Below are 17,216 nucleotides of genomic sequence, written 5' to 3'. Positions count from 1 at the left end.
AGGAATGCCCCACCAGGTGTTTCTTGAAATTGACTGAACAAAGGATGGGCAGTAGACTCGATCATGACCCAATTCAAGTTCATTAGTGGAGTACGCACTCTATGTTTGGTTCATGGAAATGAATTGATGAGAAATCAATTTCTATGTAGTTTTTCATGGAAAAGGAAATCGAATATTCATTTTCTATGTTTGATAATGCTGGAAAAATAACTAGAAAATATCATTTTATTTCTTTCTCTATGTGTGGTTAGTGTATGGATTGAAAATGCATTTTGTTTAGTTTTTCAATTATATCCCTAAATAAAAAATCATATATATATATATATATATTAAAAAGTGTAATTAATATTTGCCATGGTATTTTTAATTGTTAATAGTGGTAAATTGGTCATAAAAAGTTGTAATTAATGCTTGTCTTGGTTTCCCATGAGGAGGGAAAATGAAACCCAATATAAATGGAAGGTTTTATTTTCCTTCCTATTTTTCCAAGCTTGGACTTACCAAACATGGGAAAGCAAATAATTTCTCATTCCCAAGCTCCTTTTCCCATGAACCAAATGCAGTAAATACGAAGGTTTCTACTTTCTTAAAGTTCATTAGCTCGAACCTACCAGAAAAACCTAATTGAGAAAACCCTAGCCTCCCTTCTTTCTCAAACCTCTTTTGCTGTGTTCCAGGGAGAGGGGAGCAGGAAGCCACTCCTCCTCCTCTCTCCCTCTCTCTTTTCCTTATCTCCCCACTTATTTTCCCCTTCCGCATCTACGGGATTTGTGGTTTTAATTGTGAGGAGGTTACTTGTGTCTAGATCTTCTTAGATTTGTGGTTTTGTTGGTTGGTGTTTTAGATGTAAGGTGACTGTCTGCAATCTCAGTGATGTTCTCTATCTCCAAGGTGGTTACGGCGTCTGTGGTGGCGGTGGCTGATAAGTCCATAAATTTACACATTTATGTACTCTTTATACTTAGTTTTTGTAGGAGAATTTGATTTAAAAATGACTTATTACTTTATTTTCTCAATTTTCAGCTTTCTGGAGCAAGTAATTGGTTTTCAACGGAAATATGACTTTTTGGTGGAGTTTTAGTACAAGACCAATTGGAGATGAAAGCTAAGATCTTGAAGATGATTGTGGAATTTTTCTAAAAAAATATAAATATAAATATATACGTATAAAAATATAAGTATATTATTTAACTAAAATATAGGTATATTATCTACCAAAGAAATTTACAAAAAAAAAAAAAAAGGGTACACAATAATTTATAGAAAATATAGATACACAATAATTTATAAAAAAAATAATAGGTAGATTTTTACAGAAAAATAGGTACACAATAATTTATAGAAAATAAAGATACACAATAATTTATAATTTTTTTAAAAAGGTAGATTATTATCCACCAAAAAACTAGGTACAAGAAATAAAATCCAAGTTCTAAAATAGGTAGATTATTATCTGGGAAAGATGGAACAAAATTTCAAAAAGGCAATAAGGAAAAATGCTTTTTTTCGGCCAACACATTGTTGACTGTATTGATGAATTTTAATAATAAAACGGATAACCACAATAATTAATTGTACACAAATATTTTAGAGGGAATCACCACAATAAATTGGGGAATCAATAATTAAAACACCACCCCATTAAACGTTGAAATATAAATAGGGATATTTTGGCAATCAAAAAATCATAATAAATAAAAAATTGAGCTTAATAAGGTAACTTGATGAGTTGGATCCTAGTCATGGGTTTTTACTTATAAAAATTGGGCATTATTTATAGGAACAAAAAGTGAAGGGTTACAGGTAAGGTAAGTTGAATTTAAAAGGTGTAAGTCAAATTCACTAATTAGAGCTTGTCCAATATAGGTTTCTATATTTTTTATTTCTTAGATATATACCTATTACTCTATAAATCTATGTGATTTATGAAGTATGCATGCTTCAAGCACTATATTTTTAAACTTATCCAATAAATTAATAAATATTGCACCATTTAGGTGTCGTCACTCAGTGTAACATCTAGGAAAAAAAATATTTAATAATAATAATAAAATATACTTATTTAACTTAATTATGAGTTATAAAAAAAGAAAAAAAAAAGAAAAAAAGAAAAAGGCAACGTGTAAGTCAAGCCTTTGTTCTTTCCTTCATTCTTCCCCATTTCCTCTTACATTCTCTTCAAAAATTTGATTTTGGGATGAGTTGTTCATCTATTGGAGGTGAGTCACCTAGTCTAGGCTAAGGATATTAATTTCTTGAACTAAGATAAGATTGGGGATGAAGGAAATGAAATTTGGGTGAGGAAGAGAATGGAGAATAGGAGGAAGAGAAGAAAAAATGTATAAGGTGAGTCAATTACGAATTTGTGAGTTTTAACTTTGTGTTTGTGTGTTTCTAGTCCCTTAAAGAGTATTTTGAGTCATTTGAGTGATGGGGAAATTGAATTGGAAGAGTTTAAACTTCTATTTTCGGGTTGGGTGCATAGAGCAATTTTTCAAGTGTGGGTGTTTATGATTTTGGTTCCATTTTGAGTTTTTGATGAGTTCTAATAATAGGTATGAACTTTAGAAGAGTTTTAGAAGCCTTAGGAACAGCTTGGAAGTGATAGAATGGTTGAAAACAACTTAGAACCAAATCTGGAAATTTGCATTCTCTGGAAATTTGCAGTCCGCGAGCCTCAGTTTGGATCTCTTTTTCTCCCAATCCTTTGAGTGTGTGAGGAAGCCATTTAATGAGTTTTAAACTAGACATGGAAAGGAACGAAAAACAAATTGGTTTTGTCGAATGTTGTTGAGTTTTAATACGTCAAACACATGTGCAAAATTTGGAAAAAAATCCGTTTTCTGCAGAAAAACCAGCAACAAGTCCAAATTTGGAGCTAGTTTTCTCCTTCATTTTAGCTCCGTTTTCAGTGTGGTTTGTTGTGTTAGAAACTAGAGATATTAAGCTTCAAAATCATCCCAAGTTTGCCCATTTTCGTTAACGTTTGGTTGGTCAAAATGTCTCACAAAATCTGGGATTTAATCTGGAAAACAGAGGAAGTAGTTGGATTTTTTTTAAGACGATGAACAGTAACCAGAAACAAGCCCACTAGCGGCTCTGGTGAGTGGCGGCCCGTGGCGACTGTTCCGGCAGCCTCCGACGCCATATTTTTTGTCCATCTGACTCAATTTCTCGATCCGAGTCCGATGGTATAGGTTTAGGGTCGTTTTGAGGGGTTTAGCTTGGAGAGTGGTGTGCACTCTCTATGTTAAGGGAGAAAAATATTTTTATAAAATTAGATTTTCTAACTTCATTTATGTTATTTACTTTTCAAATCTAGGAACGGGAAAGAACCCGACAACCTTCGAAGGGTAATTTCATCATTTTAGCTTCTTGGACACGAGGTAGAGTTTCCTGATTTCCCGATGATTGGGCTATGTCACTCTTAATCTTGGTGCTTATATATAGTACTATAAATATGAATATTATTGTTGCTTTGCTCGGCAAATATTATTTGATGTTATGTGAATATTATTATTGATGTTTCTTCGTGGATTTTATTTGATGTTGGGTGAATATTGTTATTCATGTGATGAAGCTTGAAATATTATTATTATTATATGTATTATTATTCAGCAGAGATAAATGATGTTGCTCTACATTACATATGCATCATAAATACAGTGGTGTTAAGGGTGTGTGTGTGTCGTTTGACGTATATCTAAGGGGTGGGAGAAGACCTTAGATATATATGAGTAAAAATGCGGAATACATTCAAGTGACGGGAGTAGGGCTTGAATATATTGAGGTGATGGGAGCAGGGCCTATAATGAAAAGTGAAAGTTGAGAAATTCGTAAACAAAAGAAAACTGGGTTAAGGGACGGATGGGCCCTAGTTTATATTTTAGGGTATTCGGAGCCACAATGGTAAAACGCATAGTATGAGACATGCAAGCTTATTGCCCTAAGGTATGAATTATGGGATTATAAGGGAGTGAGTTCATGGCATCACTGCATATGCAAATTTATTTATATGGTATGGTTGCATAATTTTTGTATCTTGTGTTGTTTGATGCATGACACTTTGATTAACTGTGATAATTGACTTTGAGGGGTTTGACAGTACTTTACTGGGTATTAGAATGCTCATACCTTAATAGATTGTGCAGGATTCAAGGTGAAGTTTGAGGGAGCAGGTTTCAACCAAGCTACTAGACTTTTGTTGTTGATTTGTGTAATTAACATAAGTAGTCAACGGTTTGATAAAGATCTTAGTGTGTAATTAACTATGAGCTACTGCGACTCTAATTCTGTGTTGTTAAGTAAATTTGTATTTATTTGTCGCTCTTTTTCTCATCATATCATGGTTATAGGATTTTATTCTTATGACTATAGTATGACTCACACCCTGATTCAGGAATATTCCTTATTTTCGAATCGGGTCGTGACACTCAGACTCTCACTTGTATTTAAGGGGAGCCCAAATTATGTTCATTAACATTCTGCCTTGTACACACATCGATCGTTACTTATACTTAATTCTGAGTATCATCACAACAACAACTGATAGCATGGCGCCTCTGAAAGGTAAGGTTGAGACTGAAATAGAAATTAAGGCACCGGCTGAGAAGTTCTACAACATCTTCAAGAGCCGGGCACACCACGTCCCAAACATTTCTCCTGGCAGCATTCAAGGAGTTCAGGTGCATGAAGGAGACTGGAAAACACATGGCTCCATTAAGAGTTGGAATTACTCAGTAGGTAAGGTCATCTATATACCTCTTACATGTAGCAGGTGCACATCTTTAATTCCCTACCTAACAAAATACAATTATGTCTTGTGAAATAGGGGATGAAGTCGGGGTATTCAAGGAAAAGGTGGAGTACAACGATGAGAACAAGTCCATAACTCTGAATGGGGTGGAAGGAGATGTCTTCAAGTATTTCAAAAGCTTTAAGCCTGTCTATCAATTCACTCAAAAGGATGAAGGTAGCATTGCGACCTTGTCGATTGCATATGAGAAAATATGCCATTATTTTCAAATAATATAATTAAAGAACATCAAAATTACAAAATATGCCATTATTTTCAAATTTCAATATTTAATTTTAAACCAAAACTTACAGTTGTATATGGATCAGCAAAACGACATCACAACACCAAAAACTTAACCTGAAACGACATTTACTCAAATTGAATGCTAAGCCATTCGCCTTCACCTCGAGAAACCGCATTTCCACAGTTTCCTTCACACTATTCCCAAAAATCTCAGAGACGATAGTTCCAATCTAAACCATTAGCATCAACGATGACCACCAATGGCGACAACCACCAACAATCGAAGCCGATTCTCACTCTCTTGAAAAAAAAAATAACGATAAGAAAATCAACACTCTAACACAAATTTGCCTTCGTTTTTTAGGGATTAAGGATTTTAGAGATTCTAGCTATTGTTCATTATGCATGCTCCCTTTGGAAAAATGGATGACTCTTTGGATTCACAACTACTCTTGGTTTAGGTTTTGCCTTCGTTTATAGGGATTAATGATTTTAGAGATTTTACCTACTGTTCATTCTTCATTCTGCAATGTAGTTTAGGTTTTGGGTTTAGTTTTGGTTTCAAAACCTCTAAAAACCAAAAAATCATCAGAGAAAGAGAAAGAGCATCAAATATATCTATTTTCTGCATTGCAGAAAACGGAAACTGCACTTAGTTTGTAGTTCTTATTTTGACTTTACTATCTTTCCATTTCATGTCAAGTTTATGTATATTTTCTGTTATATTCTGTGTTTTGGATTGCTCCTATTATATTTCTATTATGTTTGATGTTTTGCATTTTGGATTGCTCCTTTTAAAATAGGAAGAGCATCAAATATTTTTTATTTTCTGCATTGCAAAAAACAGAATCCGCATTGTAGTTTCCGTTAATGCAATGCAATGAACCAGAAACTGCATTGCAGTTTCTGTTTTCTATTTTCTGCTTACCTATTTATACTTCTTCCTTGTAGTTTATCTCTACTTGTCCTAATTGTGTTTTCATCCCTTCTTGTTTCAGATCACAAATGGCACAAGAAATGTCACCACAAAAGAATGAAGCTCAAAACCAACGAAAGCCAAGAATCAAAACAATGGCTCAAAAGAGAAAAACAAAGCCAAACTATGATAGGAAAGCAAAGCACTCATACTATGTCCAGTTTCGGTGCAACGTCAATGCTTTCAATAGCATCATTACATACGTTATAGATAAGCTCAATGACAGGTAGAAGAAACTGCTCAAGAAAACGCCTTTCTGGAACTTGATTGAGCTGTTTTACAACCAAAGAATTGACATGAAGAACATGAATAAGTCGGACCTCGACTTAGTAGCGCTGCTCATGAAGTTTGATCCAGATACAAAGTCCTTCCAATTTGGCACCAGATCATTGAAGATCATAGCCAATGCAGTGATTGAGATTCTAGGACTGCTAAATGAAGGAAAATCTGTCAAACTTGGCACTAATAGATACACTGATACCTTCAGAATAAGGCAATTCAGAGAAAAGTCAAAACCATCAAACGACATGGTAGAAGAAGAATTAAAAAAGACAATTGCCTTGGCAAACCAACTGAAAAAAGAAAAGGCCAAGGCAAAGCAAAAGAAGAAAACGAATAGAGGAAAAGCAAAGAAAAAAATTGAAGAAGAAGAAGAAGAAGAAGAAGAAGAAGAAAAAGAAGAAGAAGAAGAAGAAGAAGAAGAAGAAGAGGACAATGAGGTTGTTGACTACGACAAGGATGTGGTCAGCCTAATCTTGATTCTACTCTACATGACATTCCTCTTTGCCAACTCTTCATTCACTTTGCACTGGAAAATTGTTGAGCACTGTGTGAATCTAGACACACTTTCAAGATATGACCCGCCCCGGAATTCCTAGGTAACAAGACGGATTCGCATATTGTGCGTTATCCGGGTTTGATAGGTTTGAACCGTTGGATCGTCTCCAAATTTTTATATTTGATCTAGGCACTCCTAGAATCGTGTAGGAATTCACGGATCATGAATCGGAGCCCCGGATGTTCCGATTCAATAATTCGAAATTTGTGGTTTGCGATAACCATCCATTGCGGATCAAACTTACAAGACGTATTTCCTAAACCTGTAGTTGGACCTTAGAAAACCTCGTACTATGTACATGCACTGGGAACTTGGGGAAATTAGTATTTAATTTGTGATTTTCGTTTCAAAGTGATTCTATATTAATTAAGGGTTCGTATCTCGAAATGGGTGCTCCGACTGCTCTACGTAGCAGCTGAGACCCTCTCAGGGCCAGGCAGTGTGGGACTACTTGTGAGTGGACATTTATTTTAAATATGCCTTATTTTCAATGATTGAAAGGTTATGCATGGAATGGATTTATTTATATACATTTAGATATTTTGGATTAAAGTTTGAGAAAGTAATAAGTTGAGATATTAGTAATATTAAATTGAGAATGTGATTTTTAATTGGAAAATTTGAAGTTGAAATTTGGGGGATCTGGGAATTTAGTAGGATGGGTTATTGAGGGAAGATTTATGATTATACTATGTAAGTACCATCCCCTAGTTACTAGGCTTCCCACACATGGCGTTGGAATTGCCGACATGTGGGAAGAACATGTGTTGATTAAGTCTCACACCTGGCGTTGGAATTTCCGGCGTATGAGACACTTCCCATACGTGGCGTTGGAATTTCTGGTGTATGGGAAGATTATGTGAATTATGAGGAATCATCACACGTGGCGTTGGAATTTTTGGTGTGTGATGATGTAGTCTGCGCTCGTGAGACTTAGTATTGGAGCTACACGTGGCGTTAGAATTTCCGACGTGTGAGCTATGGAGTTTCGCCCCCAGTTGGACCGCTCATCCCTAGATGCAGGATAGCAACATGAAATCTTGCGGGCTAGCCAAACAATCCCCCGGTTGGATTGTTTCCCCGGTACCTAAGTAGTGTGATATTGTAACATCCCACATTGACCAATGGAGAGGGGATGCTGTGCTTTATATGTATATACCCGCCTCCATCTAGCACGAGGCCTTTTGGGAGCTCATTGGCTTCGGAGTTATGGGAACTTCGAAGTTAAGCAAGTTGGGGCTAGAGCAATTCCAAGATGGGTGACCTATTAGGAAGTTGCTAGTGAGTTCCCAGAAACAAAACCGTGAGGGCAGAGAGGGGGGCCCAAACGAACAATATCATGTTACGGCGGAGCTGATCCCGGGATGTGACAATTTGGTATCAGAGCCACTTTGCCATGTGGTGTGAGTGTGCCGACGAGGACGTCGGACCCCTAAGGGGGGTGGATTGTAACATCCCATATCGACCAACGGAGAGGGGGTGATGTTCCTTATATGTACATAACCACCTCCATCTAGCACGAGGCGTTTTGGGAGCTCACTGGCTTCAGAGTCATGGTAACTTCGAAGTTAAGCAAGTTGGGGCTAGAGCAATTCCAAGATGGGTGACCCGCTGGGAAGTTGCTGGTGAGTTCCCAGAAACAAAACCTTGAGGGCAGAGATAGGGGCCCAAAGAGGACAATATCATGCTATGGCGGAGCCGATCTCGGGATGTGACATCGTGGGCAAGAGCTGTTTCAACCTACATAAATGACTCCTTGATCACAAAGGCTAAAGCAAGGAAGGAAGGAGAAGCCTCTATATGAGTTGTTTCGGGTTGCACTATCCTAATATTAGTAAGTAAACAGTGGCTTATGCAATGTATTTTGAGTTTTATGCAATGCAGTTTCTGTTTTATCTAATGCAGTTTCCAACCTAATTTATGATATATCTTGTTTTTGAACTGTGTTGTTTCTACTATGTGAGAAGACAAATATCATACAACCAATCTTTGGCAAGGGCAAAGAAACTCATGCAATTCTTAAATGGAGTCTTGTGGAACTCCACACAAGATTCAACCAAATAAAGGACTTAAATGACATAGAGGTATGCAAGTTATCACATGTTCTATTTTAATATATCTTGAATGTGAATCCATGCTAAATCATTCTCATTGTATAGGGTATTTTCAAAACCTCTAAAAAGTCAAAAAGTACCAGAGAGGAGGGAGACCCTGTTGACAAGGTAATTAGAATATGTACACAGTGGCTTATGCATTGCAGTTTCTGCTTTCTACATTGCAGAAACAGAAACTGTACTGCAGTGTTCATTTCCTGCAATGCAGTTTCTAAATCATTCTCATTGTACAAGGTATTTTGAAAACATATAAAAAGCTGAAAACTACCAGAGAAGAGGGAGACCTTGTTGACAAGGTAATTAGAATCTCCAAACAGTGGCTTATGGATTGCAGTTTCTGTTTTATTTAATGTAGTTTCTAATTAGTTTCCGTTCAATTTGCAGGAAAAAGAAAACGAAGATGATGAAGGGGAATAAGGAGAAGCAGGGGAAATAGCATAACAAGAAGAACCTGATGATGATATCAGACTCCAGAATTAAAAGAGATTAGAAAGAAGAAAAGGTTTGAGATTGAAGCTGGAAAAGAACCTGTTGGGATTCAAGAACTCTTGGTGAAGTCCATGGTAGCCAAATCAACTACCGCCAACGCCAAAATCCTAGCTTTGTTTGCCTAAAAAGATTAAAACTGTGGAAGGATGAAATTAATAAAGACAGTGAGAAGAAAATGATGGAATTGTGGGATATATTTATCCAAGCAGAAAAGAGATCAAATGAGTTGGAAGAGGAGTTAGCAACTCACAAAGAGAAATTACATGATGAAGAATATGTGACTGCTACTATGACAGTGGAATCTACAATTCAGCTTCACAAAATACAAAATCTGAAAATGAGGATTGCACAATTGGAAGGCAAGGAACCTCATATTGACCCAGAGCCGAGTGCCAAGAAAATGAATATTCCATAAAAGTATTAAGGTAGAAATTGAAAGTATGTTCTAGGACCCAATAATCTTCGAAATAGAGCGGGGTTTGCCTACAACAGATCCGGTTGAAGAGAAAGAAGAAAAAAAAGAAGAAAAGAAAGAAGAAGAAGACAAATAAGAAGACAAAGAAGAAGAAAAAAAAAGAAGAAGACAAAGAAGAAGAGAACGAAGAAGACAAGAAGAAACAAGAAGAAGAGAAGAAGCAACAAGAAGAAAAAGAAGAAGAGAAGAAGCAACAAAAAGAGAAAGAAGAAGAGAAGAAGCAACAAGAAGGGAAAGAAGAAGAGAAGAAGCAACATGCTCCAACACCAAGAATACAAAGGCTGAAGAACAGAGAAAGAAAGTGACAAGACTAGGCCCAAATTCCTCAGAATCCCTGACGATCCCTGTGGTTTTTCTGACATCAAACTGATGCCGGGCCTACTTACTAACAACATCCTCTTCTCCGAAAACAAAGAAAAAGAGGCTCGAGACTTTTTACCAAAATTTCGGCAGTGTCTCTACTGAAAAATGGACTTTTCCCAAATTTTCAACATGTCAAAACATAGTAATAACACACCCAACTAGGAGCACGCACAATACAAAATCACTAAGTTTACAGAATAGGCCACCGGCCTTACATCTAATCCTACATGGGCGATAACAGAGCAATTCTAAGGAATTTCAGTTTGCAACCGGAAACAAATGGTCAACGGAAATAAAAACACATAGAAACTGCCCTACAGAAGTTCAGGGCACGAAAATGCGAATCTTGGCTCCGTTGCTCAGCTTAGATGAAGCTACTGTCTGAGGGTGTAAAACAGAAAATTGTGAGTGGACAAAAACAAGTTTTCAACATAGTTATAAAAAACGTACTAACCCCACCGTTTTAGGAAAACGATGACAAAACATGCATTCAAAACCGATATACATAATCAATTTAAAACCAAGGTAAAACCCAAAACTCGATATAGCATATAAAACAAACTCGAACTGGACCTTTTTTCCCTTCCCACCACTCTCTTCCAAAACACATGCCCGTAGGCACAGCGAGCGAGGAAGTATCCTCACCAATAAATAAGAATAAAGGTGTATAAGTATATATAGGTATGACCACTACCAAACTTGTACTGGGGAAACAACCCACTGGAGGATTGTTTGACTAGACGACATGGAAGAATCCTCAATTGATCATGTGGCCAGGGCACGAGCCGTCAAATCGGGGTACTGGGCTCACCAGCACGCACAACAGAATTCTCAATACTCGTGTGCTTGTGACAAGTCCTACCCGGGCAGACTACCTCGCTAAGGGTCTACGAAACACCCCGTCAAGGGTGCCAGAGTTCCGACATATCCAAGTATCCAATCCAAGTATCCAAGTGTTGGGGAGGTACATAAGGTAGTGCTAAAAGCACTCCAGACTAACATAAACCACAACCCAAATCCCATTCCATAGCCACTTTCCAACAATACCAAGTACCCAACACATATACCCAGACAACCGGACATCACTTGCATCCAAAACACAAATCCCAAATTATACATATTTAAAGTATAGAGAATAGCTCTCAAGATAACAATAAGTCGACCCAAAATAAACACAACCTTCAAGTATCCAAAAACATACCAATGATTTCATAAAATACCATAACGCAATATTAAAACAATATTAAAGTTTCAACGTAAAAAATATCCCAATATATATATGCATAACATTCCACCTTTGAAAATAATATTTATTTACAAACAAAGTCCACTCACAGAAGATCAGAAGCTACTTGACCTGAGAGGGCCCTGCTTGCTGAGCATGCTGAGCCTGAATACCTATTGAAGAACATGAGGACTAGATTAAATAAAACACTTCGAACAAGAACTTTAAAAAACTCATAGTTTTACCACCAATACTCTTATAATCGTATTATATTTCCACTTCGGAACATATAATAACTCATAATCAAAGGACTTAATATGCATATTTTTCTATCCTTGAAAATAATGAATATTATTTGAAATCAAAGTCCACTCACTACCTAATAATCATAGCCTAGCCCAAGGCTCACTTTCATAACTCACCCAACTCAATTAACCCATACTCATTTATTTCATAATTTCAATTATTAAAATAATATCGAAGAATTTTCATACGATAATTAAAATAATTTTAAAATCCCAACATAGTCAACATAACTCAAATAATGGTCGAGACTCGTTAATAAGGTCGTTCTAGTACTCCTCGAAGGGTGAAACTACCTTGGAAGACTCACGGTCAACCGAGGGGTCAAACTACCTAAACTTGGTCGACCGGCCCCACGGGTCCCATGACCCCCGTTTTACAATCCAGAGATTCCAATGAGTTCCACAAGGATTACAATACTTTTCTTGCAAGTTTTGTACAAATCGGACAGTCGGATTGCTCGCAATCATACGATTAGACGGTTATCGTAAAACGCAAACTTTAAGTTATTGAATCTAAACATCCGGGGCTCCGATTCATGATCTGCGAAATCCTACACGATCCTAGGAATGTCTAGATCAACATATACTAAATTGGGGTTGATCTAATGGTCCGAACATGTCGCATCAGGATAACTCCTAACATGCAATATCCGACCGTCGATCAAATGATAACCAAATTCAAATCCGAGCATACCGTTGTGCTCGGGACGACATGGGGATTATGTTAGGACTAGGAGGGACTTCAAAACAGTGCCCACTCACTGCCACACGAGCTAGCAGCGCTTGGGTGTCCAAAGCGATTCCGGCGATCGAAAAAACTCCAAACCGCCGGTCAAGACTTATACCTACATGATCAAGACATTGAGTGTAGCAACTCTTGTTCTTGGACCTACCCTAAAAAGTGGCCGGAAGTGGCCGGAATTGAGGGCCAAAAATTGGCCAAACTATTATTGCTCAATTGACACTGAAAACGCAGAAATTGATCCTAAATAACATGACCAGAAGCTAGAGCACATTGAGAGGATGGAAAAGCATAGTTGGATTGCAAGATTTGGTTGCCTGAAATGTCCGAAACGATTGAGGGAATTTTCTCACAAAAATGGCCGGTTTTCTTGATTTTTTGGCCAAATCCGGCGGCTCCAGCGGCGGCAACGGAGTGGGATAGTACGGGGAGGCTGGCCGGTTGTTTTGGGACCGATTGCAGCTCTGGTGACGCTCTGTGGCGGCGATGGCGAAGGTGAAACCGTCACTGCAAACAGTCTGTGGAGGGGGGCCCGCAACAAGGGGGAGAGAGAGAGAGAGAGAGAGAGAGAGAGAGAGAGAGAGAGAGAGAAATGGGAGGGTTTTTTTTGATTTTATTAAAACCAACTTCGAAAATATTGCGGTTATGCCACTGAGTGTATTTTGATCGTATTTTTTTCGTTAAACCTCCGATTCGATCCCGCTACGTGTCTACGAACTCATCTCGGTACAATCTAAGTAAAAATATCAGTCACTACCCCAAAATCCTTCCAAATTAAAAAAAAAGTCCAATTTACCCCTACCCCAAGGGCAAAATTATAAATTCATAATTAAATTAATTTCCAATTTTAACTGGATAAATATACTAGGGTCGGGGTGTTACAAAATCACCCAACAATACCTATGTCAAACCATTCAGACTAACAAAGGGAGCATTTTTGGTTCTTGGAGCACGACCAAAAAGTGGTCGGAGCTAGCCGGATCAAAGCCAGAACCTTATGGTCCTAACTGGAACTTCCCAATCTTGTAACAGCGACGCAACCACCAATGGTGTCGCACAACACAGGGAAAAGCAAGAGAGAGGAGAGAGCTACTTGATCCAAGTGTTGGCGGGACCAGAGGTGGTCGGAATAGTTTTCGGCATTGACGGCAATTTTGGCCGAATTTTAGACCGGAGAAATTAGGTGGGTTAGGTAGAGGAGGAGGAGAGGAGAATTTTGGGAGTTGTTTTGTCAGAAATGGTGGCGATGGAGGGGAGAGATCGGGGGAGGAGAGAGAAGATGCATGGGGTAATTCCGGCTGCCACTGCAATTCCGTTGACCATAACTCCTTCGTTAAAACTTCGATTTGGGACACTACGTGTCTACAAACTCATATCGACGAGCTCTAAGCAACGGTGCCATTCAAATCCCAAAAATCCTTATGGACCGAAAAGTGACCAATGTGACCTTAGCCCAAGGGCAAAATTATAATTTCACAATTAAATAAATTTAATAAAATTTAATAAAATGATTAAATTGGGTCAGAGGAGTTACAACCTACCCCCCTTACAAAAATTTCGTCCTTGAAATTTCATACCTGTCATTCGAGAAGGTGAGGGTACTTGGCCTGCATATGTGCCTCGGGTTCCCAACTGCCTTCCTCCATGGTTTGACTCCTCCACAACACCTTCACTATGGTTCTAGAATGCAACACTTGTTCCTTTTTATCCAGAATCTACACAGGTTGCTCCTCATAAGTCAAATCTTCTCTCAACTCCTTAAACCTAAAAAGTGACCCATGTAACCCTACCCCTAGGGCAAAATTGTAATTTCATAATTAAATAAATTGAATCAAATTGAATAAAATGATTAAATTGGGTCGGAGGCATTATAGAAAGAGGCATCAAGCATCTTGCCGTGAGTACGAAAAAGATAAGCAACCAAAAAAGGAGGCAAAAAAGGATGATGAAGAATTACCACAATTCAAGCTTATCTCTTCTGAGGAGCCATCAACACAAGAGGATCCTCAAAATCATATGGAGGTATGCAATGCATTGCAGAAAATAGAAATTGCAATGCAGTTTCTGCTGTAGTTTTCGTTTCTACAATGCAGTTTCTGTTTTCTGCATTGTAGTTTCCGTTTTATCCAATGCATTTTCTAATTAGTTTCCGTTCAATCTGCAATCAACACAAGTGGCATCTCAGCCTGGTGCTAGAGATCCACTTCCTCATTCCCCACAAGGAACAAGCCTTCACGATTCAATAATTCTAGGTTTGCAAAAATTAGATGATGAAGATGAACGGCCAAAATAGACACAAAAAAGCCAATTAAGAAGGCACTAGGATGGGGGAAAAGGAAGGATTGGCAGAAAATTCCAAAAAGGACAGGGACAAAATTCAAGAATACTACTTAAGTACTCAACCCAGGTTTGTATCCTATTCCAAAAGAACAATAATTTCATCTTTTAATTACAATTAAACTGAAACTAATCTTGTGAATTTCATGTATTCAAATCCGCAGTGATAACTTTTGGGCAGGACTCCGTGATGAGAAAGTGACAAACTGTAATATCAAAGATATTGTATGAGACCTGGAACTGTCACAAAATGTAAGTCTAAACTACTAAAACACACACTGCACTGCGGTTCTTATTTGTGCCTCATATATTAACCATTAACAATTCCATTTTTCTCCAATCAATGTGAAATAGGTTATTGAAGTCTACATACAAATCCAGGAGGATAAAATAGGGCCCATACAGATAGATACTCCATAGTACATGTCTACATGGACTTGGGTAAGAATTATTTTCAAATTTTAAAATTGATTAAACAGACACTGCTGCAGTTTTCGAAAAAAAATATACTAACCAATTGCCATTCAATGCATGCCCTTTTTGGAAAAACTCGGGGAATGCAATGTGCTTTTCTTCCCAATCATTTTAAGCTCCGAGTTTCACTATTCCCTCCTTGCATTTCACAAACTAGAACAATAGTGGAGATACTACAATCCACTCAGGTCATTGGAAGGAAGAAAACAAGAAAGATGCATGGACATTTCTCATCAAATTGTAAGTGGAATGTATCTGTCTTAATTTCTCAGTACAAACACAAACTATAATGCAGTTTCTGTATTATACCCGCTGCCTAATTTCAGACGAAAATTATAATATGCAATGCATTAATTACCCTTTTTTTTTCTTTTCTTTTTTTCTTTTCTTCTTCTTTCAATAGGTTAATGTTGTTGGAGGGTAGCTAGAATACATGAGACCTAAAGCACAAGTGTTAGAAAGTAGAAAAATACCAAAACTTGTGAAGCAAAGGGAAGAGCCCCTACACATGTACCCCAAGAGATGTCCTCAAATGAAGAACTCACTCTCAATTGGATTCTTTAGTGTCTATGTCAGTTTCCATTTGAGGATGACACAGAATGTGCTCAACAAAGTTCATCTTCATAAGAATTGTTTCTACTCAACTATTCATTACAATTTGAAATCATTCAAAACCAAAAACTAATCTCATATTCATTTGCAGGTTGGATTGTGGCATGTTCGTCATGTTCTACATGGATAAAATAGCACAAGGACAACCCATTCCAAAAAGTGTAGACAAGAATTTCATGAATGAATATCGAGCAAAATACATCACAAAACTCCTGCACCACAAAAACTGTCCCATTAATTGTCTCTAGTGATTTGTCTTTTGTTAACTCAAGACAATATGTATCTTAATTCTTCTGGATGTTTGTAAATATTTCTAGTTATGGGATATGAGAAAGGATTTGTTATACATCTAAACTGTCATATAATCTTAGAACATTTTGCAACAAAATGAAAAGGAAACAAGAAACTGCAACAAACGGAAACTGCAATGCAGTGTATGAAAAAAAAAACTGCTCAAATGTGAAAAGAAACCAAAAGCCAAAGCCATTATCAAAGTACTAAAACTTTGTTCAAAACACATTTAAGTAGGTCAGCAGGTGTAACATTTCAATAGACTTGCACAAATTATTCTAAAATCGAATTATGAAACAAAAAAACTGCACTGCAGTTTCTAGTAAAAAACTGCAACAAACGGAAACTGCAATGTAGTTTATGAAAAAACATAAGCTCAAATGTGAAAAGAAACGAAAAGGCAAAGCCATGATCAAAGTACTAAAACTAATATCAAAACACATTTAACTCTATGAGCAGTTGTAACATTCCCATATACTAGAAAAAATTATTCTAAAATCGAATTATGAAACAAAAAACTGCATTGCAGTTCCTGGCAAAAAATTGCAACAAACGGAAACTGCAATGCAGTTTACGAAACAAAATATGCTTAAATGTGAAAACAAGCATTGAATGGCAGTTAAAAATGAATATCCACTGATGAAACAATTGTATAATTTTCATTAACTTAAAAATAAAACAAAAATTCATAATATCCAATTAGAAGCTATGTAGCCAATTACAAGCAACTAAAAACTGCAATGCAGAAATTGACTATACATTCACTAAATCATATCTAACATTAGCAATCGTCAACTAGGAAGGAATGTTCATAGCACCCCCTTGCAAGTCTTCTTGTTGTGCCCAGCAACACTACACTGACTACATTTCAATGGCCTTGTACCTTCACCAAAAGCTTTGATCCTCTTCGTTGGTGATCTTTCGACTGGCCTCT

The 17,216-nt window shown here is 37.2% G+C and overlaps 1 protein-coding gene across 1 annotated transcript; it reads left to right on the top strand.

The window, feature by feature from the left end:
* Window positions 1-4,497: 4,497 nt before the first annotated feature.
* LOC117617659 (MLP-like protein 28) lies at window positions 4,498-5,034 on the top strand. The gene is made up of 2 exons (XM_034347132.1): window positions 4,498-4,743; window positions 4,832-5,034. Exons 1-2 carry the CDS (start codon window positions 4,554-4,556, stop codon window positions 5,032-5,034), a joined length of 393 nt encoding a protein of 130 aa, XP_034203023.1. The 5' UTR covers window positions 4,498-4,553.
* Window positions 5,035-17,216: the final 12,182 nt, after the last annotated feature.

This window comes from Prunus dulcis, chromosome 1, assembly GCF_902201215.1.
Source record: "Prunus dulcis chromosome 1, ALMONDv2, whole genome shotgun sequence".
Classification (NCBI taxonomy): Eukaryota; Viridiplantae; Streptophyta; class Magnoliopsida; order Rosales; family Rosaceae; genus Prunus; species Prunus dulcis.
The sequence above is the reverse complement of the archived record's forward strand: the minus strand, read 5'-3'. Positions and strand labels throughout refer to the sequence as shown.

What these genes read in the sequence shown, in the direction of transcription:
- LOC117617659 (XM_034347132.1), top strand. Translation starts at nt 4,554, where the DNA reads ATGGCGCCTCTGAAAGGTAAGGTTGAGACTGAAATAGAAATTAAGGCA. An exon ending in GAGTTGGAATTACTCAGTAG is followed by an intron (nt 4,744 to 4,831) that starts GTAAGGTCATCT and finishes CTTGTGAAATAG; the next exon opens with GGGATGAAGTCGGGGTATTC.